This window comes from Callorhinchus milii, unplaced genomic scaffold, assembly GCF_018977255.1.
Source record: "Callorhinchus milii isolate IMCB2004 unplaced genomic scaffold, IMCB_Cmil_1.0 Scaffold7, whole genome shotgun sequence".
In the NCBI taxonomy this organism is placed as follows: Eukaryota; Metazoa; Chordata; class Chondrichthyes; order Chimaeriformes; family Callorhinchidae; genus Callorhinchus; species Callorhinchus milii.
In genome coordinates, this window is record NW_024704748.1 from 20,405,954 (window position 1) to 20,419,754 (window position 13,801).

Consider the following 13,801-nt stretch of genomic DNA (forward strand, 5'->3'; position numbering starts at 1 on the left):
CCTGATGTTCCGACAGCCTGCCTGTCAGATCTCAGGGGCTGGATGAACGCAAACTTCCTTCAGCTGAACACTGACAAGATGGAAGCCATACTCTTTGGCTCTCGTCAACGTCTAAAATCTCACGGCTCTCACCTCCTCCACTTCCTCCTAAAACTCTCCGAACCCGTACGCAACCTAGGCGACAGGTTCAACCCCAATTATCCTTCCTCCTCCACATCCGGTCCCTCACCAGCACTACTTTCTTTCACCTCCGACGCATCGCCCATCTCCGCCAATACCTCTCCCCAAAAGCCGCTGAAACCCTGGTCCATGCCTTTGTCACCTCTCGGCTGGATTACTCTAACACCCTCCTCAACGGTCTCCCATCCATTACCATCCATAAAATCCAAATCATTTAAAACTCTGCCACCCACATTCTCACCCGCACGAAACTCCGCTCCCCGATCACCCCAGTTCTTGCCAGACTGCATTGGCTGCCTATCCCAGAGAGGATTGATTTCAAGATCCTCACCCTTGTATTCAAGTCCCTGCACTCCTCTGCACTCCCCTACCTCTCTGACCTCCTCTCTCCTCAAAACAGTACCCGTTGCCTTCGTTCCTCCGGGTCTGGCCTCCTCCTCGTCCCCCGAGTCCTCCGCTCCACCCTCGGCGGCCGTGCCTTCAGCCACTATGCCCCAAGGCTCTGGAACTGCCTTCCTCATTCCCTTTGTCTCGCTTCCTCCCTTCCCATTTTCAGGTCTCTGCTGAAGAACTTTCTGTTCGACCGCGCCTTTGGTCACCTTCCTCCCCCTCCCCCTGGCTCGGCCCCGGGAACCATTACTGTAAAGCGTTCTGAGACGCCATCCTGCGTAGAGGACGCTATATAAATCCAAGTTGTTGTTGTTGATCACTGCATCAAAGATAATAAAATGACTTGAATCTTTTATAGTAAACTGTTTCAAGGCATACTCCATTGATCTTACCTAATTTCGGAAAGACAATCAAATATTCAGCATTGCACTGTGGACATGCTACTCTTGCGGTGCTGTTTCCTCTTTGCTTCTCATCTACCCATCGCTGAAGACAAGTCTGATGAACCCATTTGGTGGATCCTCTGCACCTGCAAGGCCTCACCCATTCAGCCGTCCGATCATCTTCATCAGTAGCAAAACACACCCAGCAACTCCTAAATGAAGAAAAAACATTTATATTTCTGGAAAGAAATATTGATGTTGAGCTTCCGTTCCTTTACCAATAATCAATTCCTGTTGATTTAGCAGGAATGGAGTTGAAATACATGAAGATAATTTGTTAATTTTTAATGTTGTGCTAATATATTATTATAAAGAAGAAAAATCTACAATGGACAACATGATAAATGCATAACTAATTAATATAAGTTCAAATTTGCATAATCTGTACACTTAAAAGAAACCAAAATCATTTAGGTTTAAACAAAAAACTATAGTAAACTGAAATGCAAAACATTTTAAATTGTAAAATGCACTAGTTGGAGTGAGATGCATACTATGATACACAAATATATGGGGGTACGGGGGAGGAACCTCTCCTCAGTCTGGATGTACTCAGTTTATTAGCATTTCAGAAGTTCCAGATCTTAACAAATTTCTAAATCTTGTCTAAATTTTGATTTTGAAGCTGCTTTCTTTAACTTACTTTGAGAGCTATACAAAATGGGCTTCAAAATGAAGGCTAAATTTAACAATTTACCAAACTGTGGATGATTTGAAGCTACTTAAACACAGTAAATTCAAATCAAGATAGAATATTTTCTGGCATCTGCCATCCACCTTGCGAGGGTTCAAACTCATGCTTATTGGATGTCAAATGACCAACTAGTGATTATCCTCCCAGGGGAGGGGGTAAAGTGGTATCTCCTTGGAGCTGAATTGGCTACAAGGCAACATGTTTGACATTGGAATGTCAGAATCAAGCTAACCCTCTGTGGCAGTCTCAATAGTCCAGTTACTGAGCTATATGTGGGTCCACTTTACTTCAACCAGTCTGGCTCATTGGCAAGACTTGGAAGTGCAGACCAGTCAATGAGTGGGATGCTTTGCCCCCCAGCTCCTGTCAATCGTGCAAGCCAAAGACCCACCCTCCCTCCCAATCTACTTTCTACAAATATTGACACCTGTACTTTGAGGAATAAGGACTGAACATTAATTCATAGACATATGTCACTCGTTTAACATAAAACAATTAAAAGGCACACGGGTGAAAAAATTACTATGGTAAAAATAATCTCCACGGGCAATTTAACAAACTATGAAAGCGCACGGCATAATTCATATTCAAACACAAAGGTGATCTTTTGCCCCCTTAAAAAATCCTCTGCAAAATTATGCTTCAACAGTTTTCTATGCTAACTGATCAAATAATGATCAATATCATTACTATATCAGTTTTGCAGAAAAAGTTTACCAATTTCATTGCTGCTATTTTGATATATCTGCTTTGAATGAAATCTAAAATGGGGTTTTAAAACTTGTATTCAAAATATTTACAGGCATCTGGAACATTTTAAATAAAATATTAAAACTTTACTAAATATTGAGGCAGTAATACAGTAATGTACTCAGAGCCTCGACTATAACCAATTATATACAAAACAACAGATGCCTGAAAGTGTGTTGCAAATCTGAAATGATCTTCTAAATGTTAGTGCTGGGAATTAACTTTTTATACATTAGGCAACCATTTTGGAACCATAAATGGAACTTACAGTCTGGTTTGGATACTTAAACATCATGATAGGTTTCCACATGGGTCAGACCATAAGACCAAAAAGAAGACAACCATTTTGAAAATCCCATAAGGCACTAAAGTTAGAAATTAAGTGTAGATACAGTTACAACAATTGATCAGGAAGTCAATGTAACGTTTTAGCTCTATCTTACTATATTTGTACATATTACAGAAATTTAAAGGTGTAAAATGAGTACCATCTGATGGCTTTACCGCTGATAATTCATTATGATCGACCCCCAAAATAATATTTAAAATAATAATAATCCTTGCATTTGATAAAGAGATTTTCACGTCTTCTAGACGGCTCAAAGCGCTTCACAGAATATACTGTCAAGTGAATTGACTATTTGTGGGTGAAATGCGCAGCAAATTGCGCACAGCAGTGTCCCACAAACAGTCGTGGAATGAGTGACCAAATTTTTATTGTTTTATTTAGGGATTATTATCTCCGGAAAAGCGATCCGCCAATCGACTAACAACCGGGTCCCTACTTATTGCTAGGTAAATTGAGGTATGTGGAGTAAGAAATCTTGACCAACATTTCATCCTGCCAGGAATAGAACCTAAGTCACTCGCTTGTGAGGCGAGTGTTCTAACCACTGAGCTACAGGACTCAATAAAATAAAGACATTTACATGAGCCCCATAATAATTTAATCACATAATTTCAGAGCCTTAATAGTCTATATCTCTACATACATTATAATATATTATATTCTATTTTGCAAGTTAAGAGACACTGTCTTTCAAACTAAAACTAAAGCTATTTTAAAGGTTTAAATTGCCTGGAACCAACACTCTCACATATTCTAAAACATATTATGACAAAAAATATTGTCAGTTTTGTTCTACTTGCTTTAAATTCAGGAGACAACATGAAGGGTTAAGGCAAAACTCAGAGCACATCATGAAGGTGGAAGAGAGTTAGAGGAAAAAACAAAAACAAAGCCTGTAGATTCTAAGATGGAGGGAAGAAATTAGTTCCAAAGCTTTGAGACCCTAGAAAATGAACATGTAAAAAAGGCATATTTGAAGTTTGGAGAGACAAAAAAGTTAGCCCAGAGAAGTAATGAGCATAATGGTATTCAATAAAGACAAGAAAGATTGTATTGGAGGATGGAGATGTAAAGGATGATCTATCATTGGTCTTGTTTTTCTCTCCTGTTTCATTTTGATTATGTAAGGCAGATCGAAAAACAAAATCACATGTAAAATCTTGATGCAGTTTAAGCAATAATATTTTAGCTTCATGACATTTGTTTTAAAAAAAGCGAGAAAATATTTTATGAGCAATATTAAAACAATGGATATTTTAATGCCATAATTTTAAAAAGGTCATAATCTTAAACATTGGATAAAATTTCTTTACCAGCAATAAATCTGGTGTATTAATAAAACAGATAGTATATTTAATTTTCATGAACTAATTATGATTTGATCTGTTATACATACATTGCACAGTAAAGCAACTGCTTTATATAAAAGGAACCCTTCTCAATGTTTATCTGTCATTAAAGAAAACTTAAAACAAAGAACCAAAATACTCTGGTAGGAGGCTGGACTTATTCAAACTGGTTTATACAAATTATACACTGTAGTTTAGTTCTCGGGAAGGCCATGAAACAGCTTAGAATTGAATCACATGATGTTGTGTGTATAATTAATCCCAGAAAGGATTGTAAATAATGAATAGAAAATCTGTAGCATTCTGTCATCATGCTTATCTCATTCTGTTAACAGTGGTGAGGGGAATAAAAGAGAGGAGTACTTTCGCTAGATAAAACCTTTTCAACCCAAGCACCTCAGCTCTTGCCAGATTTTCCATTTTCTTGCATTGAATAAAACATGACCTTGATACAGTAACTGAATTAGGTCAGTACTCGGATAACAAAGTGAAACAGGAAAAACCCGCTAGGTGAAACCTTTTGTGAAAACAAAGCTTCATTTCTTATGGTAACTCAAACCTCCTTCCTGGATGAAAAAAATCAATACCCTTAATGTATTTTGTTCTGCTGTATACTCAGTAGCTTCAAAGAGGATGATGATGACATTTTTGCTGTTCAACCCACAAAAAATTCCTTATATAACTGGTGCATACAGAATTCACTTGTCAGCTAAACATTTCAGTCTACTTTAAGATAATTGCAAGTTGCTATCAACAGAAAATTACAAATATTAAGTTCTGTCATACACTAATACTACAATATTTTACGGGCTACTGATAAAAAATTGGGATACAGAAAGCAAACAGAAGATTTTATAGAAAATATGCATAGACTGAAAACTATGCCTTCCTTTTATCTTCTGGTAAATCCAAATTACATCCTCTATATTTGCCAATAAATTGGTCTCTCAGATATCCGACTGCTTCAAGGTACACAAGTAGCAAACAACTAACCCTCTATAGGTACAACACTGTAGTATGAATATTCAAGAGTAGAGCTCCAAAGGAAATATTATGTATTTTAGCACTGTGAGAAAATATTATACAACAAACTCAGCTTTCCTATATGATATAACAAATGAGTAATACTTGCACTTAAATGCACTACTCACAATTTTCTGAATTTGTATTCAATGGCACTTTACTCACCAAATTGATGACATGATGTGGAGGTCGGTAATTACTACAACAAAGAATCCATTTTATGCAAATGATGAAAGCAAAGAATGCTCAGGAATCAAATGCTTTGTACTTATTGTCTGCCTAGGACTATGAAAGGCCCAAAACTAAAACTATTACATTACTGAGTGAGATAACTACCATTCTAAGATATTCTCAGCATTTAAACAGTTTATTCTGAACAAATCAGGTCAAATAAAAATAGTGACTTGATTCATTTAAATTAATAGAATCAGTATGCAAAAACTTCACATAGAACCCATTTTATTTGGAACTAATTCTGTTCTAATAACAAAAATTCTGTTGGTGCCATTTAGATCACCATTTTATTGCATAGGATTAAATCCACGGGGTGCTATTTTTCAGTAGGCCAAATTCACTTGAGCATGCAGTGTGCATTAATGACAACAGAAATTAGGTGGTTAATGTTTAAAAACTACATTAATTGACATCCAATACTCCACCCTGTATTTTCACCAAGGTGAAAACTTTTGCAATATACATATAAAATATATATGGGATGATTAAGGTCATGTTCTATGTGTAGACAAGACAGTGCCATTACAGGAACCGAGTGCTCTGGAGTCTGTAGCAAAGGAACAATGACAGAGGTTGTCGAGACGCTGTAACAAACTGCTAGAGCTGGTATAGAAGGGACTACATCAGTGAGCACAGCAATACGTCCAGCTGTGAAAAACAATTACTCTGTTAAATCAGTCATCAGTTGCTTGTCATATCAATGATTGCCATATCACATGCTTTATGTTAAATACACATCTTGTAATGATTACATTTGATTCATCATATGGAAACTTCTCAAAGCACTTCAGGGTTTTGTGTAAGAGTGGTGTCTGTAATTGTAGCAAACACATAGCAATGGCCCATAAACATCCATGAAGTGAATGACTATTTTTTTCTGAGGAATTGTTTACATAGATCTTGGGAGAAAATCCATCTTTTTTTGAATCGTACCATGGGATCTTTAACGTCCCCTTGAACAAACAGACAGGACTTCGGTTTAACATCTTATCCAAAATATGGCACCTCTGAAAATGCAGTGCTCTTTTGCATTGTAATGGAATGTCAGCTGAGACTGAGCTCAAAATCCTAAAGTGCAGTCCACAACCTTCTGACGCAGAGACGAGCATGTTACCAACTGAACAAGACTGAACCTAAACAGTACATACAAAATTTGCCACAACGACAACTTCATTATTATCAGGATTCTGCATGTACAATCGGTCACTGGTTGCAAGCATGTAAGCCTTACGGTTCTCCATGGGAATGACTTGGGCTACTACAATTGAATACTACTGAATATTGCACTAAATGTGCAATAGTTACGCAATATCAAAGTTGCATAATGTATGTGAATGCCAAATCCAGAAAACCTCATCCCAGATAGATTTAGGAGGGAAAAGGCCTAGAGGGATTGCTCAGTGGCTTTGGGCTCTGCAGCCATGTCTGATAACCCCCACACTACATGCCTATAAGGCCTCAAATGCTCAATTATATCCAGATCTTGTCATGCATCAATCAACAAAGAGGACAAGTATTGTACAACTGTTCATTTCCATGAATGTATTAGAAGTAGACAGTATATGCATTTATTTTCAAATCAATCTAATTGATGCTCATACCGCAAATCTCTGATAACCCGTTGCTCCAAGGAAGAAAGGGCTTAGTGACGAGTTATCCAGAGAAGTACATATATATGTATAAATACATAAATAAATGCGGCCAGGTTATTGACACCATGATGGCTTATGTGGTAGTGACAAGTTAATCCAGGGTTGAGTTATCAGGAGTTTACTGTAGTTACCATGTTTTTCAACCATTTTGGTGGTTGTTGTATGGTTTGTTGTGTTTTCTCTTAATGTTTGGTTCAAATCTAATATCTGTTAACCTATATGTTGTCAAGTTAGTTGGTTTTATTTTAAAAAAAGCATACAAGCTATGAATCACATACAGAGGCCATTATTTTGCACTGCTGGCACTTCATGAATGCAAGTTATATTTTTTGTGCACAAGTGTGCTGTATGTTACTTCTTCTAGGTTATGATGTTAATCTACCACGTAATGATTTACCATTAGAAGGTGAAACCTTGGGGGACGGCTGTCATGCCATCTGCATTTTAGCAAAGGTGCAGAAGGCCTAGCGTAAATATAAGCAATTCCAACTGACAGCCAAGCATCAGTACCAGATGGCCTTGGTTCTGAAGTTCTTGGTGTTTTTTGCAAATTTTCAAGCAGCCAATGGAGGGCTGGATAATGGCCCAGAACTGCCACTGCCTTAGGAGGTGAACGCCAACTCATTGTCAGCCTCACCCTGAACATCATTGGAGAGAATGTGCTTTCACCGGTTGCTCATCTGTTTTGAGAACAGAGCTATGCACCTGAATCAGGTTCTGGAATCTTTCCAATGCACTTGTCCACAATATGCCTCCCACTGTGTTCTAAACGGCCCAGTGACAGGGAACTCAATGCCAATGTAGAAGTATTCATCATGTGAATACTTCCATATTCAATTGAATGCATCAATTCTGGGTGTATACAGACAACTGTTTCTTCATAGCCTGATTGGACTGATATACAGCAAGAAAATTATTGGGAGGTATGTACAGAGAAAACTGTTTTGTTTCAACAGCATTGCTTGAATGTTTTCAGGTGGATCTATTGATACGTGCGTGCGTGCGTGTGTGAGATATGGAGAGAGAGAGAAAGAGAGAAGCGCAGGTAGTGAGAAAAAGAAACACAGGGATTATTGTCTGTGAATCTGAGAACTGGCCAGATGAGCAAGAGCAAAGGTTTTGTTTCGTAGTGTCATTGGATTAAAATTTCTTCAGACATTTTGCCTTTAAAAGAAACTTAATAAAAACATAAGAATGTACGAATATTTTTTATTTCTTCTTATTAGGAAATTTGTTAAGGAAAAGTTCTTATTTTGGATTATTTTAAAAATTGGCAGCACAAGGTAGGTATACAACATCTGAAGAATAATCTGTTCGGGTGTCACCACACAATGGAGCGCTCTGAATGCAAGGATTTGTGCTTGCACCAATTATTCCATGCAGGCTGCATCTCTAATCTCATCAGTAATATTGTGAGGAGGCACAAAGTGAAGGTCAGACACTTCTCAGGGGGGATGGGGGGGGGGGGGGAGAAGAAGGATTCATCTTCAGGCTGCTGTTACACTTCCAAAAATCATTGGCTGATCTCTACACAGTGAGGATGAGGGACAAAAACAATGGAAGGGGGGAAAATTACAATTTAAAAACACAGAACTTCACCCTTAAGTATGGAAAAAAATAACTGCCCAATTCTCACATTATCAGGTGATTCCAACTGCACCTGGAACATAGTTAGTAATAATAATATTGAAACCTTACATAATGGTTCTAGATATTTATTTTACTGCTTGCAAGATTGCTAAACTGTTCTGTTGAAACGCTCATCATGGCACAACTATCTACCTAATCAGGATTGTCACCTTACCACTCCAAACATGAGTGACTTATTTTTTCAACTAACTTTGGATCTCAGCAATTGCTCACATTCAATTTGCTGGGACAATTCTGATTTCATTACCCACTCATGCTTGGAAGAGTCAAGATAATTATATTTCCAGAGCTTTAAGTCCAAAGTTTTTTTTTCCAGATCTGAACAGGCTGATTATTTCCTAAGCTACTGACAAGCCATCAATGGACTACCCACACCTCACGGGACGCATTACACCATTCAAGCCATACAAACAGACAAAGCCCAAGCTTCCATCAGTCTCAACCGATTAAATATTTAAAAAAAGGCTGTAAGCCAATCTCTGAGTTCAGATCATTTTCAAAAAATCCACTCAAATGTCCTTCTTGTGGTTGAGAATTGTTATCCAAGTCTTTGAGAGCTTCTACCTTTTAACCCCTCCCCAATATTGATTTTACAGTATAGGTCAAATTACATTCATTTAGATCTATGTTTAATGTACTCATTTCCTCAGAACAGCTTTAATCTTAGAGTACAGACTAACTCCTTGAAATCTATTCTATTTCAGCAGCCACATTACAAATTAAAATGTGTTTCATGTGAATAATTGATCATCATATTGAACTCAGATCATGCAGCAAGAACATACAAGAACTTAAAAACATGTACATATAGGATTATATATACAGATCCACTTTAAACTCTTGTGAATTGTGACAATGATTTAACCAAAGCATCATAACTCTGCTATGCCAACAAAACAAATTGAATTGTGTTCACCTGAATAGCAAATTTTCAACAGCTGACAATATTTTATATCGTGCTCTTGAAGACATTTTGTTTCTTGTCTGCCCCAATTTTTCACTTCTTCAAGATACTGACTTAAACATTCACTCTTCTCATATCACATTGAAGTGGACATTCTTCATGTGTATGTTTAAAAGAATTTTTAGGTGAGAAGAGAGGTGAGTGACATCAGCTCAGAGCAGACCTGCTTCTCACCCAACTTGAAAAATTACATATTGGAATCTATCACAACCCCCCACTTAAATGGAGATGGTGACTGTAGAAGACATTTCTACTGCCGCTTCCAGTGACAGAAGAGAATTGAGAAAGAAAGTGCACCAGTACTGCCTTTTAAAAAGAAAATATTTGCAATTATCTGACAAATCAGATGAAAATAGAATTAACATATTTTATTCATTGTTAAATGTCATTATTAGACCCATCAGTCAGAAGCAATATCATCATATTAAAAACTGCAATCCAGAAATTCCTGATGATATTTTTTGGAATCACCACAGGGATTTAAAAATAATTCACGATAGTCAATAAATAACTACATTTGTGACCTATGCCCTTCAATAAAACACTGAACAGTATAGTACTTGTGCACAAAGTCTCACTGCTACTGTATACATTCCACTTTAACAAAAAATAGAAGTCTGTCAATAACATGAAGAATTTGACATTCCTATTTCATAAGAATATCAATGAACTGATGTTCTATGTTGTTCGTAAAAAGTTTGGGCAACAATACAGTAATAATAAAATCCTTGCATTTGTCTTTTACATGCAGAGGAAGTCTCACAGCACTTCACCAGGTTTACTATGGGACTTGAACTCACAACCTTCTGACTCCAACTGAGCCATACTGACACAAATTGTCCACACATTTAATATTTTTACTGAGTAACTACCACGAGTAGCTATATAGTCCTTCAAACTGATCAACTTGAAATTGATGCATACAAAGATACAGGAATTTGTGGATTAATCAAATATCAAGGCAATACACATTTATAGTACCAATTTGATCAATATTGATGACAAACAGATAATAGAACTGCACTGGAATGTCAGCTTAGACTATGTGACTCCAAGTGCAGACGTGGAGCTTGAATCTTCTGATTCAGATGCAAGGGTGCTACTACTGAGCAAGATTGACACTCATATTTACATACATTTTTAAATGACAGATCTTCTAAACTGTTTTAGCCAAGAGCCTTTTTCCAGAAAAATTGTTTTTCTTTACTATTTCATTTAATTTACTCAAATTAACTCAAAGCAAGAATTTGAACACAAATTTATAAGCAAAGTGCTGTAACTTAATTTATTAATAGTTGGTAAAAATTATTATTGTCAAATTGAAAAGTTGAATTCTTCTTCCACAACCAAACAAGCACCAGGTGGTTCAGATAAATCCTCTTGCTTACAAAGTTTTTACATCATTACAGAACAGCTTTGGAATACACAAACAGCTATGATTTAAAGCTACGTGAACCCAATTTTATCACTGCCACCAAGATATCACCATCTTGATAACTGGGGTCTTTTCTTTGAAAGAAGCCCATTTAGTTCTATTAAAGCTGATGTTCTAAAATATCTCAAGGAACAAAATATCACTCATATATCCTGTAGCTCAGTGATTAGAGCACTCGCCTCGCAAGCGAGAGACCTGACAGGTCGATTCCCAGCAGGGCGAAACCTTGGGCAAGTTTCCTTACTCCACACTCTTAATAATAATAATCCCTCAAGAAAAAAAATAATAATAAATTGGTCACTTCAATCCACAAATGTTTGTGGGACACTGCTGTGCGCAATTGGCTGCCGCATTTTCCACAAATATGAGTAAATTCACTTTACAGGATATTCTGTGAAGCGCTTTGAGACGTCCAGAAGACGTGAAAAGCACTATATCAAATGCAAGGATTATTATTATTGTAATTTGATCACCAACCTGACAATTAAAAATCGTGCTTGTTACATAAAGGCTACAAATGGTAGAGATGGATGCACTGGGCTCATTAAAATGCCCAGGGTAGCTGGACGTGCAACCAATTGGGATTAGAGACGCACTGTACAAGTAAAAATGTCATCCTCTGATTAGGGTACACCATTCTTCATTTAAAAACAAATTTACTTTAGCAATAAAATAAATAAAAATGTGATGGGACTTTCAGATCCCTAGAAATTCATCTGTCTTAAATGTACCTTTGATATCAATGCATCGCACGTTGAAAATGACAGATTTTTTTAACCAAAGGGTTATTGGTGGGAGTTAGTGAGATTCACTATTCATACAGGTTTGAAACAATTTCATAAATATATTAAAAAATGTAACCTAACAATTAAAGGAATCTAAACTTGAATACAGTGATGGTAATAAAACACGCTCCTTAAATATATACTGTATTTTCTGTCTTCCGCATTTTTTTTGATTACTTTTCTGCACCAAAGATGTCCTTGGCTGTAGCCATATGAGCACCTTACATTGCATTTCTCTTCTCTCCTCTGACTCTAAGATGGAAACAGAATAGAAGGATATGGGAGAGGGGATAAGGTGGAATGAAGGCTCCTGTTGAATATACACACAAGTACAGGCCATTTTACCTGAATGATCTTTTCTGTGCTGTAACAGTCTGTATAATTCTTTCACTTTTCCCATTAAATTTAATCCTGATCTCTGACTAACTTGACTAGAATTGGAAAGGATGCATTATAGTTGAAGCACACGTTTCAATTAGAGCATACGATTTCCAACTCATCAAAAAGGACTTCCATGCAAATCTACTGCACTCTCGAATTCAACAGATAAAACTTGAAAACTAAGATACTCCTAATGGCCTTAAGAGTAAAGGCACTGCCCAGAATAGCCTTAAACCATTCAGCCAAAGGTTCAATTTCCAGTCTGTATTGAGTTAGATGATCTCAACAGGATCAGCAATGGAGCTCTAATAATTGTGCTTAGTGTTTTGGGACTGGAAAGGGGGGGGGGGAGAAAAATCAGTCAAGTTTCCACTCCTGATCACTATTCAGCAGTATTGTGCCATTCTCAGCACTAACATTCCACATCTTGACAAGCACATAAAATGACACATTTATGAGTTTGCACAGTTAAGTTTCTTTCCCCACTCCTTTTCTAATGCATTTTCTATGTTCATTTTTATCTGTAGATCACAATTTCCATGGTAAAATAATTTATTGTATAAGAACTCAAGAGACCATAGCTATAATAGAAAAAACAACTAGTTCTTTATTGCACGTTGCACTTACCTAGATTTTTAAAATAGTCTAATTGAGATAATTATGGAAACCTATGAACACTTGGAAAATCTGAAATGTAGAAAACCAAATAAGCCAACAACAAAACTCCAAACGGATTATTATGGCTCTATACCCCTCTCAAATAATGTCAGCAACATACACTTTGATATCACAAATTGAAGAAACTCACCTGCAGGTTATAAGCACATCTTCCAGGTTTGAAATAAAAGGCATAGACTTTGTCTTTGCAATTATAAATTGATGGGCCACCCAGAAACATTGAGATAAGGAATTAAAATTCTAATTTTTAGAGGTGCTTTTAATGTTCCATGTTCTCCATCTCAGAATGCTTGAACATTCCCTCTCTGACACATGGGCCAAGGTACCATTGTTTACACAAACCTTTGTATCTAATTTCAATGCAGTTAAGCTTCATAAGTTGGAAGTCGCTTGCATCGAATTCAGTCATACGTTCACAGGATACATTAATTGATCCTTGGAAGGATGTCCATATGGTTATTAACAACAAAGACAATGTAACTTCATTTCTACCATTTTTCAGCTTGACAAAAGATTGTTGAAAGCTGTGAATAATGTTGTTAAGCGAAAGTATTGAAGATACTTTAAACTATGGCTTCCTGTTCAATACTATTCTCTCTTATAATGGTCTACAAAAAATGCAGCCTGATCTAACAAATGTTCACTAAAAGTCAACAGTATAACCAATTAAATTAATCAATTAAAAATAGTCCATGTACTTACTAGTCGTGACTGCTGCCTGTACTACTGAATCAATTTTTGGCTGCTTTGATAAAATGTCTATTGCATCATATTCCATTGCTGCAGTACATTAATCTTTGGTAAATGTACTGCACCTTTGTTAGCATTTATCTCTTTAGAACTA

At 36.7% G+C, this 13,801-nt stretch overlaps 1 protein-coding gene across 1 annotated transcript in view; it reads right to left on the reverse strand.

The window, feature by feature from the left end:
- Positions 1-13,801, reverse strand: part of march5 (membrane-associated ring finger (C3HC4) 5) — a 37,954-nt gene that overhangs the window by 18,991 nt on the left and 5,162 nt on the right. Inside the window, exon 2 of the mRNA XM_007896513.2 lies at positions 963-1,165. Within this exon, the coding sequence (XP_007894704.1) occupies positions 963-1,165 (203 nt within the window). The remainder of the gene's footprint in view (positions 1-962; positions 1,166-13,801) is intronic.